Source organism: Enhydra lutris, unplaced genomic scaffold (assembly GCF_002288905.1).
Source record: "Enhydra lutris kenyoni isolate GAN:26980312 unplaced genomic scaffold, ASM228890v2 scaffoldscaffold50, whole genome shotgun sequence".
In the NCBI taxonomy this organism is placed as follows: domain Eukaryota; kingdom Metazoa; phylum Chordata; class Mammalia; order Carnivora; family Mustelidae; genus Enhydra; species Enhydra lutris.
Genome location: NW_019154134.1, coordinates 4,425,985 through 4,439,601, shown reverse-complemented (window position 1 = coordinate 4,439,601; position 13,617 = coordinate 4,425,985). Strand labels below are relative to the sequence as shown.

At 51.1% G+C, this 13,617-nt stretch overlaps 1 protein-coding gene across 1 annotated transcript; it reads right to left on the bottom strand.

Moving 5' to 3' along the window:
• Positions 1-807: 807 nt before the first annotated feature.
• LOC111156980 (POU class 4 homeobox 3) lies at positions 808-2,140 on the bottom strand. The gene is made up of 2 exons (XM_022518164.1): positions 2,021-2,140; positions 808-1,704 (listed from the first exon to the last, which is right to left on the bottom strand). Exons 1-2 carry the CDS (start codon positions 2,138-2,140, stop codon positions 808-810), a joined length of 1,017 nt encoding a protein of 338 aa, XP_022373872.1.
• Positions 2,141-13,617: the final 11,477 nt, after the last annotated feature.

Sequence of the window (13,617 nt, the reverse complement as noted above, 5' to 3'; positions counted from 1 at the left end):
CCCCCTCGCTCTCCAGCAGGCAGTAATTACCCACTCAAACACCATCAGATCAGGGAGGATGGGCCCAAGCAGTTGACAGCTGTTGTTTGCAACGAGGTATGCGATCCCATCATTTTCAGTCACTGAATTGGGCGCATCTTTTCTGGAGCCCAACTTAACCGCAGAGAGCAGCTGGGATCTCGAAACTCCACGAACACTTTCCCTGAACCTAATCCATGCTACCTTAGAGAACTTACAACAAACCGAAGGATGAGATGGACAAAATTTAAGAGGGGAAAGGAGTATAAGGCTATCCTTTGGAAACATACATGTATTTTATATACTCTAAATAAATCTCCAGTACATGTTTGTGCCCCAGTTAAACTTTGTATTATTATTTATCACTGCCTGCGCATCCTTTCAGCTTTTGTCTAATCGCGCTTAGCAAAGTGGCGCCTTCACCCCCAGAGTCGTGCTGTCAGGCCAATTCACTATCCCCCGCATTTGGGCTCCCACGCTGAGGTCGCGCAGCCCAGCGCGCGAAAGCTATTTTCAGCACCAGGGACAGAGCTAGTCCCTCCAGGCCTGCCCTTCATAAATTTTTTTCTTAGCGCCATAATTTTCTGGTGGGAACAGAAAGGAAAGATGAGAAAGAGAAGGCCGGGAGGCAACCAGGTGGGATAAAGGGGAAAGTCTGTGGCTTCGGGGGAGAGAGCCTGACCTGCCAGGAAACGTCTTGGGGTCCCCCATAACCATTCCCCCCCACCCCCACGTGGGGGGTGGTGTACACCCAGCTCTCCCAGACCAGGACGCTGCTCCCCACCGCAGTCAATGGACAGCCGAGTACTTCATTCGTTTCTGTTTCTGTCTCTGGTTGCAAAACCAGACCCTCACCACGTTCTTTTTAAGGTCCAGTTTCTCGGCGATGGCCGCTATCTTCTCAGATGAGGGCCGCGGCTGGATGGCGAAGTAGGCCTCCAGCGAGCGCTTCTCCGGCGCCGCGATGGACGTGCGTTTGCGCTTCCGCTCGCTGCCGTTGAAGAGCTCTGGCTTGCTGTTTTTCTCTCGATAGGCGGCCTCTGCTTCCTCCAGCCAGGCCTGGAGCACGGGCTTGAGCGCGATCATGTTGTTGTGTGAGAGAGTGAGAGACTCGAACCTGCAAATGGTGCTCTGGCTGAGCGAGCCTACTCCGGGGATCTTGAGGTTGGCTAGAGCCGCGCCCACGTCCGCCTGAGTCACCCCCAGCTTGATGCGCCGCTGCTTGAAGCGCTCGGCGAAGGCCTCGAGCTCTCGGGGGTCCGACTCCACGTCGCTGAGGCATGCGGGCATGGCGCTGTGAGGCGCCACTGCATGTGGGTGACTCATGCCCATGGCCTGGTGCAGATGGCCCATGGCGCCCAGGTGGTGCGGGTGGATCTGCGCCGGCATCACCGAATGCTCTGGGGCGCCCAAACCGCTCACGCTCAGCGTGGGAGAGATGTGCTCTAGCAGGTCGCCCTCGAGGCCCTGGTGCACGGCGTGATGCGGGTGCGAGGTGAGCGCGGCCGGGTGCGATATGGGCACGGTGGACGAAGTGGACGTGCAGGGCACGCTGCTCATGGTATGGTAGGTGGCGTCGGGCTTGAACGGATGGTTCTTGCCGTGGGAGACGATATCCACCGCCGCCAGAGCTTCGGCGCGTGCCAGCAGGCTCTCATCAAAGCTTCCAAATATATTACCCTGCAGCTGCAAGCGAGAAGGCGCACAGCACGGTCAGTGGGGAATACTGTCAACTCAGGATTAAAACACATTTTCAAGCAACCGAGATGCCTCTCCTCAAAGCCCAGGTCATAAAAATTAATACGGAGACAGAGGCTCTGCTGGAACAGACGTGTGGATCAGAGAGACATGAATGAGAGAGGGAGCGCGCCGGGAGAGAGCGCGGGGGAGACAAGGAGAGAGGTTCAGACAGCGGCGATTGTTCTGGGCGACATGAAAAAAACATGAAGCTAGTGCCTGTCAAAAATGTGCCTTAGAGCGGTAATTATGCTCCACTACGTACCTGCGGGGCTGGGAGACAGACTCGGCGCATGGCCTCGGAACCGGAGTGCAGGCTGGAGAATTTGGGTTCTTGAAGCACCGGGTGCATGCCGAAAGGCTGCTTGGCGTTCATGGCCATCATCTTCGCGCGCCTGGCAGGGAGGCAGCGAGGGACATGGATCAGGCTCTTCTCGCTCGCTCGCCGCGCTCCAAGTGAGCGCCGCTCAGCGCCCGCGCTCCCCTCGCCCTCTAGCTCGCTGCCTCCCCTCTCCCCCACCTGCTTCTTCACTCATCTTACAAGCAGCCTGCCAGGAAAGGCCCGGGCGCGCGCAGGCGTGCTCACGCGCCTGGGACTCGCAGGCGCGGCCCGGGAGGCGAGGCCAGGCAGCAGCTCTAGGCGCGCCTCTGTGCGCCCGCCACGGCCGCCCCCGACAACAGCATTTATACCCCGGCCCAGCCTGGCCTCTCCAGACCCGCCCCGCCCTGCCTGGCTCCAGCGCGGCCGACCTTCCGGATTCTTTCTTCTTCTTCGAGGACTTGTTTCCCCCAAAGTCTCAAACCTCTCCGTCCTGTCCCAACTCAGACTGCCCCATCGAAGGGCAGCCCCGGGCTGAGCTTGGCCAGGAAGCTGACCTTACCATACACACACACACACACACACACACACTCACTCACTCACTCCTTGTCGGCCAGGCTGCCGCCAAACTGCCCATTTCCAGGGCGCTCCTGGCCCCACGCCCGAGCGGTCCACGAGAGTCCGGCCCCGCCGCTCAGCGAAGAGGCGCCTCCAAGCACCCAGACGGGCTCCAGAGAGGGTGAGGGGCTGCCAGAATGAGCCCCAGGTGACCTCAATCGCCCAGCGGGGTGGAGATGGGGGAAGTAACTGCCCGCCCGGTCCTGGAGGCCTGAGGCTTCCTCCCCAGGCTCGCGGTTCTTGCCTTCGCTAGAGAAAGATAATTTGCCCCCCCCCCTTTCCCCAACCCATCAGTCAAAGGAAGCTTCCTGAGTACTGTTTAGTAACAGTTCGGGGCTGCCCATCCGCCTTAGATGTCAGTCACTACACTTCTGCTGGGCTGCCAACGCTTAGGAGCCCCATTCCCCCAAAACAATAGCTACCGTTTTTGAGCTCCTAATAAGTGCTAGGTTGTTCAGAGACTTAGCTCGTGGTATTCTCACACCCTACGGAGTTCATACTGTCACTCTGTTTTAAAGTTGAGGAGAACGAGGGTCAGAGGAGTTAAATGATTCGCCCAAGATCACAGAGCTGGTTGGGAGCAGAGCCATTCACTCACTCTTCGGTTATCCACTCCACGAATTTTTACTGATGGCCTACTGTGTGTGAGGCTCCACGTCTGACTTTCCAGGCTCTTCACGATTCTGCACTTTGTCTTCCTCACGAAGTTTCAGGGAACGGAGTGCCCCCGGGGTTAGTGCCCCGCCCCCCGCCTCCCCTCTGCTCTGATCCCCTCTCCTTCCCTCTCCTTTCCCCGCGTTAGTAAACATCCTGAATAATGGATTACCGGGGCAGCGCCGCCCTCCGGGGTTCGGAGCGGAGCCCTGCGCGCCCAGCTGAGCCCACCTCGCCTCTGGCGCCCACCCCGCCTCTGCTCAGGAGCGGCTTTGGGGTTTCGTTTCGGAGTTCTCACCAGCCTGCGGGCTAGGCCTGAGCGCCCGCCTGTGAGGGCCGGGTTTCCCAGACGTGAACGTAGTGGTTAGGCGTGGAGGGGTCAGCCATTGGCCTAAGAGGAAATCCTGCATAGGTCTGAGCTCCCCACACGCGCGGGCCCTGCCAATCCGTCTTCTCCGCATCGCAGCCAGCCCCCTTGCTTGGTTCCCGTCCATCTTCTGTCCTCTAACCGGGGTAGAGGACTCAGCAGGGGTGCCAAAGGCCAGGGGCTGCCCTCTAAACCGAGCCTCGGTTCCCTGGACTGTAAAATGGCATCTGTGCTACTGTTTGCCTTCCGGGTTTCTGGTGAAGGTGTTGTGAACTAGAGGAGAAAGGAAGCACTGAGCACTCAGGGAACCTCACAACCTGAGGCATTTGGGGAGCAGGTTTTGCCCTCGGATTCAGCATGCATCTCTGCCTCTTGCAGAAAAGGCCACTAGCCACCTCATAACTTATTGTACTGTAGTCCCCGTATGTGTTCAATGGAGAAATCATTTCTCCTCTCCTGACCGCTGCGAGCAATGCACTGAGATAAGCATTCAGCACAGCGCTTGGCGCACTGAAATCCAGAAATAAATCTTCATTCCCCTCTTTCTCTTTCACCTTATAGATAAAGCCATTTGGAAGCCAGAGTGACCTGAGTAATCTCCCTGGAGATTGGTTAGTCTGGAGGAGCAAATTGGTTCTCTGTTGTCCTTCCTGTGTTCAACACCTGCTTTGTGTCAGATTCCGGGCAGAGGACTGGGACACAGATGTGACTCAGACTCCACCCCTGTCCTCACAGAGTCACCAGTCTGAAATCTACTGCAGGAAATGGACGGCAATCTCGCTCTGCGGTGGAGACAGTGATGCAGATTCAAGAAACAGAGCAAGGCTGGTGGGATTCTTGAAACACAGAATGCACACCAGAACTGTGGGCCTTAGGAGGGCTGGGGTTTAGAGATCATTTTAAATATTGGGCCTTATGTGACCATAGCTGGGCCTCAGTTTACCCACAAGAAGAGGGCTGGACTGGATGGTAAGTACTTCCAGGTCCAGCCAAATATTACCATTCCGGTTAATTTAAATGAAACACATTTGGAGGCACCTGGGTGGCTCAGTTGTTTAAGCTGTCGACTCTTGGTTTGGGCTCAGGTCCTGATCTAGGGGTCCTGGGATGGAGCCCTGCCCAAGGCATTGGAATATGTGCTCAGCAGGGAGTCCTCTTGTGGATTCTCTCTCCCCCTGCCACTGCACCTCCCCGGACTCCTGTTCTCTCTCTCTCTAAAATATATAAATCTTTTTTTTTTTTTTTTTTAAATGAAACGCATGTTAAGTCAAGAGCTTCTTTCCAAGGACTCACAACTTCCCAGAAGCTGAATGTGGCATTATTTGATCATTTCACCAGCATTTAGGATCACTCATTCTTGTTCTCTTCCCAGTGCAGGAAGGCAAAAAGGAGAAAGGAAGGTGGGGATGGTGGATCCTCCAGGGAGAAAAATTTATAACTTGCCTGACCCTGTGGTACCCTAAGACCCACACTCACTTCATCATATTCTAGTTGTCTATGAAGTTGAACCCTCAGAAATAGAAGGACAAGCCCATCCGCATACAACCTTCCAGGTCTTTGTCCCCTCAGGGGCCTAGGAGACTTGCCACGGTCGGGGTCAGGCAGGGGTCAGAGCCAGAGCAAGACTAACTGGCCCCCTCGGGCTTCCAGTGCTGACCTTCAGCTCACCAGCCCCTGTTCTGGCATCCCCATGCCTTAGAATCACAATTCAAAAACCACTCTTGCATCAGGTAACCTGTGTTCCCTGGGTTTTTCTCATCCTTCCCTTCAAGAAGGTCTACTGACAGCTCTATACAACCAGTAGTAAGGCGACACCCATCCTTAGGGACCAGTCTTTCTGAGAGGGCCCTGGAGAGAGAGGAGATGAGGTAAACACCACATAGGAAAGAATGAGAACGATGAACACTCTCTACTTTGTAAGATATGCAAAGCAGTTCTGTCCAAAGCAAGTCCAGGAAAGCAAACTAATTGGGTATGAAAAGGGGAAGACTGGGACACAGGTAAACTGGAGAGCAAATGCCCCATCCTTCCCCCCAACCCCAGTATTACATTACAATTAAAATTCACGTGCACATGCCCCCAACACGACCCCACATAACAAAATCTGTCTGAGGGTCCACATAGGGACCACATGAACTTTATGAAAGTGACACTCAAGGGGCACTTTCTTCATCCTGCGATCATTTCAGAATACCTACTGACTGCTGGGTCTTGTGATAGTTTCTGCATGCATAGAATACCCTGCTTTAAGAGCTCATGATCTGGTGGGAACCAAAAATTGCCTCATGTAACTCTAAACTAGAAAGGCAAAGCTGGGTCCCCCTGAAGGACTAGCCCTGGGGGAATGCTGGGGCAGAGGCATTTTCCTGTGGGCCAATGATTTTTCAACTTCAGCAGGAACAGGAATCATCTGCAGCCCTTACCATCCAGCATCCTAGGACCACACAGTGAGATCCTTATACCACAAAGGCTGAGGTACTCCCTCATAAGCATTCATGATTTGCATGCAGGTGACCTGGGACCCTCAGCTTGAAAACCTTGCTCTGGAAACTTGTTACCTGACATTATTTTTTTTTTTTTAAGCTCTGACCTAATTATGTAAGATTTGCTAAGACTCAAAGAGATAGTTTCTCTTCTCGGAGTTTTTTGCATCTTCCTCTGTTATCTGTTCAAGAACGTGATGTTTTATCGTCTGAACTCCTTGAAGGACCCTGGGACTTCTTTAAGGATGGGTCTTATCTGTCCCTGTGTCTCCAGTGCCTATTTCGACAGGCCAGGCACCATATAGAAGCTTAATATAATAATTTGCATGGAATGAATGAACGCATGAATAATATCCTTCCCAAGATTCCGGCAGTAGGATGATGGCGACAGCAAGAAAAAAACAGTTATGGATGGCTGGGCTCTGGGCTATATGCTTTAGACAAGAATTACAGCTGGATCTCCACATCAGGACTTCGAGATTGGTATTATTTCTCCATTTTCCAGATGAGAAAACTGAGGCACAAAGAGACTGAATTCTCTAAGGCATTGGAGACATTTAAGCCTTGTAGGGTAGGCATTAGAACCCAGGTTTTTCTAACTTCTGAGCCCACATTTTAACTAATGTCCTGGGCTGGTACCAGTTTCCCCACCCTCTGAGCACAGAGGCTGAGCCTGGGAGGGTGAGTCGGGTTTACTTCTCTCCCAGAAGGGAGGCTGCCTCTACCCCGAGGCACAGAGTCTGGCCCTGCTCCAGGCACGCTTCCTGCAGAGCTCACCTGCAGAGCTCACCTGCAGAAGCAGCAGCTCCCTGGTCCCACCTCCATTCCTGGCGGAGCTCCACCTCGAGGTGGGGGGTGGGGAAGAAGGAAGAAGGGGAGGGATGGGAGATGGCCTGATAGGACCGCCCGAACTCAAGATGCCATCGCGGGGAGGCAGCTGGCGGGGCTGCCAGGCCAGGTGTTCGCAGCCGCCTGCCTCGCCTTCCTCTCCCTTTCTCTCTTCTCCTTTCACAAACTTCTCACATGTACCCGCCGCCTACGCAGCTGCTGCCGGCCTCGCCTGTCGGCCGCTCGCCTCGCATTGTCTGCACGGGCTCAGAAGATCCGAGACGCCCAGAGGGACTGGGGAGCCCGAGGCCGAGCACCCTGGAGGGGTCCGCACGCGCCAGCCCTCCCCTTGCCCGCCGTATCCGCCCACCGAGCTCTGGCCCTCTCTCGGGAGGTCTCCAGGCAGGTCCCTGACTCCTTAGGGCCTCACTTTTCCGCACCTGAAAAATGAGGGGACCAAGCCTGGGATCTCCTAGAGCCCTTCGCCATCATGCATTCTTTCACCGAACACAATTATTGAGCATCAACTGTGCGGCAGCCACGATGTTAGCAGGTAGGAATTCAGCTACAAACAAGACAGCCCCACACTCCCTCCCACTTATCCCCTACCCCTGTAGAGCTGACAGAGGATTCCAGGTCTACTTCCGGTAGCTGTGTAGGAACAGGGTTGCCTTGGTCCAGAATGGATTAGTGAGGCCCCAAATTTTCTGGGTTTAGTCTATGATGATTTCAAGGAGACCCAGTCAGTAGTCTGGATCTAACACACCAGTGCCCAGAACACACTTCCTAATAAGTTCTCACAGTTAGCCCTTGGCTTTTTCTACTCTCCCCAGCTCTAGACTTTAGAATAGCGCTGTCCTTGGCAGCATGGCCAGCTCTGTGCTTGTCCTCAAAAATCTGGACCCCGTAATCACATGGTCCTATTCCTGGCCCATGAAGACTGGTTTTGCCTTTCTCTTCTCCAGTTCATAGCCCTCTTTGAGCTCAAAGTCATAAAGTCAACCATCAGGTCACCAAGCTGGTTGTCACCTCTTCCCTGACTAAAGGATTAGGCTGCTTCTCTTATCCAGTCAGGTTGGTTGTGAAGAGGCCGCAAGGGAAAAGGTCTGGATTCAAACACGGCTATGTAGCTAACCTGCTGTGAGACCCTGGACACGTCACTCATGGGCTGCGGGCCTCTGGTTACTCAGGACTGCGAGAGGCTTGGTGAGACAGGATTGGCCTTTTCAGTGTGGAGATGTCAAAGTTCTATGTGTGGCTCTTGGAAAGCTGGTACAGGTCAAATCCATCACCATAAATGAAAGCCAAGCTCTAACGGTTCTGCAGGGTGTTCTGCAAACCAACCAGGAAGCTCTGTTGTTTCATGTATCCATCAGGTGCTTGCCAAGCACTTCCTCTGTGCTGGGCACATGCTAGGGCAGGGGGTACAATGATAAACAAGGGCTACATGGTCCCTGCTTTAAAAGCTTAGAGTCTGGCTGTTGTCTTACTCATTCCTCACAATAACTCCCCAGAAGTAAATTATTATTCCACCTTTTCTTTATGTATGAGGGAACTGAGTCTCAGAGAGGTAAAGGAACTTGCCTGCCAATGCACAGCTCATTGTTTCCTGAGATCTTTACTCTGTCTTCCTGGCTATGTGCATTATGTGAGTTAATCCTAACAGCCACCCTAGCTATGGTGTAGGTACTGTTACTACGTCTGTTTCACAGAGAGGACTGCCAAGGGCTCAGAGAAGTTGTGTTCCTTGAAGCCCCAGGGGAATAAGCGGCAGGATTAGGATCTGAACTCAGGTCTGCTGCCCTAAACTCTGAGCTTTCCGACCCACACCAGGCAGCCTTCAGGAAAGGGGCTGAAACTTCCTGCAACTTGTTCACTTCTCCTTCAGTCCCCTGGATGAAACAAAGAGACGCAGAGCCATCAACCAGTGTCTGTAAATTAAAAAGAAGGAGGATAGGAAAGTGAGGAGGAGGAGTGGGGGGAATGAAGAGGAGGGTGTAGAAGGAGGAAAAGAAGGAGAAGGAGGAAGTGGAGGAGGAGGAGGAGGAGAATGGGAAGGAGAAAGAAACATAGCAAAGAAAAAGAAAAAGGGAAAACAAGCAAAGGCTTTGCTCCCATCAGGGGGGAAATCGGCGTCTTGTCGCCTAGCTCCATGCCCTGATTTATGATAAAAAATTTAGAGGAAATCATTTATATTTTAAAGGACCTAAATAGCTGCATGAAAGTTTTATCTAAAGTGCTACTGTATTTATAGGCAGTTCTTCCATGCTGGAGGTAATTAATAGATGTATAAATCGCAGGGCTCTGAGCTCCCCTGCCCGGCAGGGCTGGAGGGCGGCGCGGGCCTTGGCACTTGGGGACGGTGCGGGAAGGGGGAGGCAGCCGGAGAGAGACCCGCGCCATCCCCGCCTCCCACCCATCCCCGCCCTTGGGGAAGGCTTTGCTGGGACCCCAGAGCTAATTCACCCCAGAGCAGGGGATGCAGTTCGAAAGTGGAAGTTGAGCTGCAGTTCCCAGCGGCCAAACTCCTAGTCCTCTTCAGAGTTTATCGCTAGGGAGCTCTAGTGGCGGCCCTCCTTCCCTCTTGCCCGCCCCCCAAGCCAGCGCCAGGGAATTTGCTGGCTGTGCTCCAGCCAGCCCGTACGTAACTCCCGGAGGCCTTTGGTAGGTGAAGTCCTGGGCTTCCTCACTCCCCCACCCCAACTTTAGCCCAAGTCCCATTTCTCTCTCAGTGCTCCCTGCTCAAGATGCCAGGTGCTTGTTTTGTTTTGGAAAAGGAAGCCAGTTGTGAGAGGCTGACAGCTCTCGGCTTACTTTAATTAAGGCTGTGAAATATTGATGGTTTTGGCTCTCTCTGTGGCTGCCACACCTTACAGGCTGGGAGAGAAGCCCAGGGATGAACAAGTTAAGGTAGGCCAGATGGTTTCCCTTCAGAAACGCCATTCAGACCTACAGAGGTGTCACTGCCTGAGATCATCACTGAGCCTACATAATTGATGGATCTCCTGAATGTGAAAAATAAAAATCTACCAAACTGGAAAGAAACAGTGAGGATTCATTCTGGTTGAGGAGAGGGTGTGCCTGTGTACTGGGCTGAAGGTGGATGGGCTGGGGGTTAACAGCAGCTACCTTGGCCCTTTTCTTTCATTGGGTTCCTCCCAGCTGGGCCATATTGAGCCATTTTCTGTCAGGATGTAGCACAGAAAGAACCCTCCCCATTTAAACACCCTCCTTTAGCTTTCCTGGGAGACTAAGAGCAGGCATTCCTCGATGAGAAGAAACTATCCATCTTCCCTTTTATTTTATTTTAATTTTTGAAGGTTTTTATTTAAGTAATCTCTACACCCCTTGTGGGACTCCAACTCACAACCCTGAGATCAAGAGCCATGTACATGTTCTTCCAACTGAGCCAGCCAAGTGCCCCATCCATCTTCCTTTTTAAAGTCCTTTAATTTCTTATGCTCTGATTAAGTACCCCCAAAAGTGCATTTAAAAGAAACTTACACACTCACCTCTTTACTCCACCATTAAGTTTGAGCTAGAGGATGAATGGGTGTCTGTGTTTTTCCGCTGGTCCTGTGGCTCTAAACAACACTACAAAAGAGTTGCCATCCTGGCACATCAAGATATTTTGATTTAGTGGATTCATGCTTTTATGGGAGTTGGAAGGGGGTGTGTTGGTGTTATTTGTGGTGGTGTAGTCGTGGTGGGAGAGACTCCGTCTTCCCAGACATGAACAGGAGTGAATCATTATTTTTGATATATTATGACCTTGCCATTGACACATTTTAATATGTCAGTTCCAAAAGGGTGTTACGGACAGTTGCTTCTCCTTACTAAAATTCGTCAAGTTACAAACAAAATACTATCGATATCCTCTGCCCCAAACCCTTTCTTCCCATGTATATTTAACCATAATTTATTGTATTTCTCAAACATTGTTTCCTAATATAACAGAAAGGACAATGAAGATCTGGCTCTATCCCTGGGTTCAGAATCCAAGTTCTAGTAGATTAGAAATACAGAGAATCTTGGAGTGCCTGGGTGGCTCAGTGGGTTAAGCCTTTGCCTTTGGCTCAGGTCATGATCCCAGGGTCCTGGGTCCTGGGTCCTGAGATCGAGTCCCACAGAGGGCTCTCTGCTCAGCAGGGGACCTGCTTCTCCCTCCCCCTCTTGCCTGACTCTCTGCCTACTTGTGATTTCTCTCTCTCTGTCAAATAAATAAAATTTAAAAAAAAATACAAAGAACCTGGAAGCTCTTCTCTCCTTTTCCCCCAGATGCTTTTCTCTCTGAATATGACAGTTTATCTATTTCTTCTGCTCTAGCATCCTACTTCCTGAACAGGGGGAAGATTTTGCATGCAATTTGCAACTCAATCTTTCAGAATTCGAACAAGAGCAGGTCTGGTGGTAATTAGAAGGATCTGGAAGTGAACATCATATCCAAAGCGCTGTACACAACACAATATGGTAGGTGGTACTGCCAGATTTCACTCCACGTTTATAACCTCCTTTTCTCCCAAAGAGCGTGTGTCACACATAACCAGTCAGTTTCAGTGTAGTGGGACAGGACCGCATCCTTTTTGAATAAGCCGTAAGCGTTTGATAACTGCTATCAGTGTGTGGAGGGGCTGTGTGATAGGGAATGGTTGGAGCGTGAGGGGGAGGTCAGGGAAACTTCCTCTGTGTTGCTAAGACCTGAATGAAGAGAAGGAACTGGCCATGTGACAATCTCTGACAAAAGTTTACAAAGGCAGAGTAAGTGCAGCACCCCAGGCTGGGAAAGAGGTTCTGTGTTCAAAGACCAGGAGGAAGGACGCTCTGCTGGGCCCAGTGAACAAGGGAAAGGAAAGGGATGAGTTTGGAGAGGGGAAGGGATTAAATAGGACCTTATGAGCCATGGTAAGAAACTGGTGCTTTGTTCCAAGAGCAGTGGAAAGTTTTCAGCAGGGGAGTGATAAGCATTTTGATAACAGTCTCCTAAAAGGGAATACAACCTACCAGGCACACAGCAAGGAGGTCTTCCAGAAAAAAAGTGGTACTCCCTCTCTCTGGAATGCTTTTCCCACAGACATCATGTGGCTCACTTGCACATGGTTCAGATGTCAACTCAAAGGTCATCTTCCCAGTGAAGCCTTCCCCAAACCTTCTATTTACTATTTCAGCTATCTCTCCCCTATCACATTGTCTCTGCCCTTCTCTGCTTTGTCTCCATAGCACTCATTATCTTAGAAACTTCATAGTTGTATTTGACTTTCTTATTAGTTTGTTGTTTATTTTGCTAATAGAATGTAGTTTTGATGGAGGCTTGGCTTTAGTCATTTCCACTTACCTTGTGTCACAAACACTGCCTAGAGCTAAATAAATTTGCATGGAATCAGTGAACTAACTGAGCTGAGTTTTGACAACATCTGGTTTAAAACGAAGACACTACCAGTGCCATTGGTGAGCCATCTATTTGGGTCCCCTCATTCAAGGGGACCACAAAGTCTTTTTGTCATCTTGGAGGGTATGAAAGGTAAGTAGCCAACATGGGTATCAACCTCATCTCAGACTGTGCTCCCCACGATTCTGCTCATCATGCTAAGCCCATTCCCATCTCAGAGTCTTTGTCTTCATGTTTCTCTACCTGGAATCTTACCCTCCCAATTCTTCCCCTGGCCAGCTCGTCCTTGTCATTCACTTCACATGCTACCTCTTCAGAGAGGCCTTCCCTGCCCTTCCCTGACTATCTAATCAAAAATTACCTCCATATACCCCATCCCCCCAAATGGTCGCTTTCTACCCCATTACTCCGTTCCTGCTTTTCAACCTAGCACTTAGCACGATATGAAAATTACTTCTCCCTTGACTTGTTTATGTGTTTATGACCCATGTGCTTTCGCTAGAACATAAGCTCCATGAAAGCAGACCTGGCCAACCTTGCGTTTCATGGAATCTCCAGTGCCCGGCACACAGGGCGGTGCTCGAAACACGTGTTGAATGAATGCATAAATGAATAAACAAGTCAGACAAGCTAACATTGGCCAAGAGCTGCGGAGTGAGTGATTGGCATTGCCCAGGAAACCCAATTCCCAGTTCCCTCCTCCCCTTTAGACCACATTGCCTTCCCGATGTATGTGGGAAAAGATAACTGAAAAGATATACAAGAAGAGCCAAAACTTTTCTAAGCCCACACTGAAGGGGAAAGGCTGAGCTCTTGTGGAGGAAAAATGAAGCATGTCCCAGCTTTGGGAGGATCACTGCTTCTATTGTTCATCTGAGCCTTTGGGTCAATAAAGCAGATTTCTGACATCATAAAGCCAATTAAGACAAAAAAAAAACATACACAAAACTTGACACTGGCTATGACATGACTGTTCCATTGTACAATCTGATCGAGGAAATGTATCTAGGATTACCCAGACAGTCAATTATTCATGAGCTAAACGTCCAGGCATCAATTACCTGGCTTGAGGCTCTTATTCATTAAGGAGATTGAACAGCCCAACTTAACAAAGCAGGAGAAAGTTGCTAAGTAACAGAAGTTACCTGACCAGCCTGCAACACTGCAACTTCCACAATATGAGTCTTTTCATGGCAAGAAAGGGCCC

Excerpts from the sequence above, each read along its gene's own strand:
- LOC111156980 (XM_022518164.1), bottom strand. The coding sequence starts at position 2,140 with ATGATGGCCATGAACGCCAAGCAGCCTTTCGGCATGCACCCGGTGCTT. Across the intron at positions 1,705-2,020 it reads TCTGTCTCCCAGCCCCGCAG|CTGCAGGGTAATATATTTGG; the intron begins GTACGTAGTGGA and ends TCTCGCTTGCAG.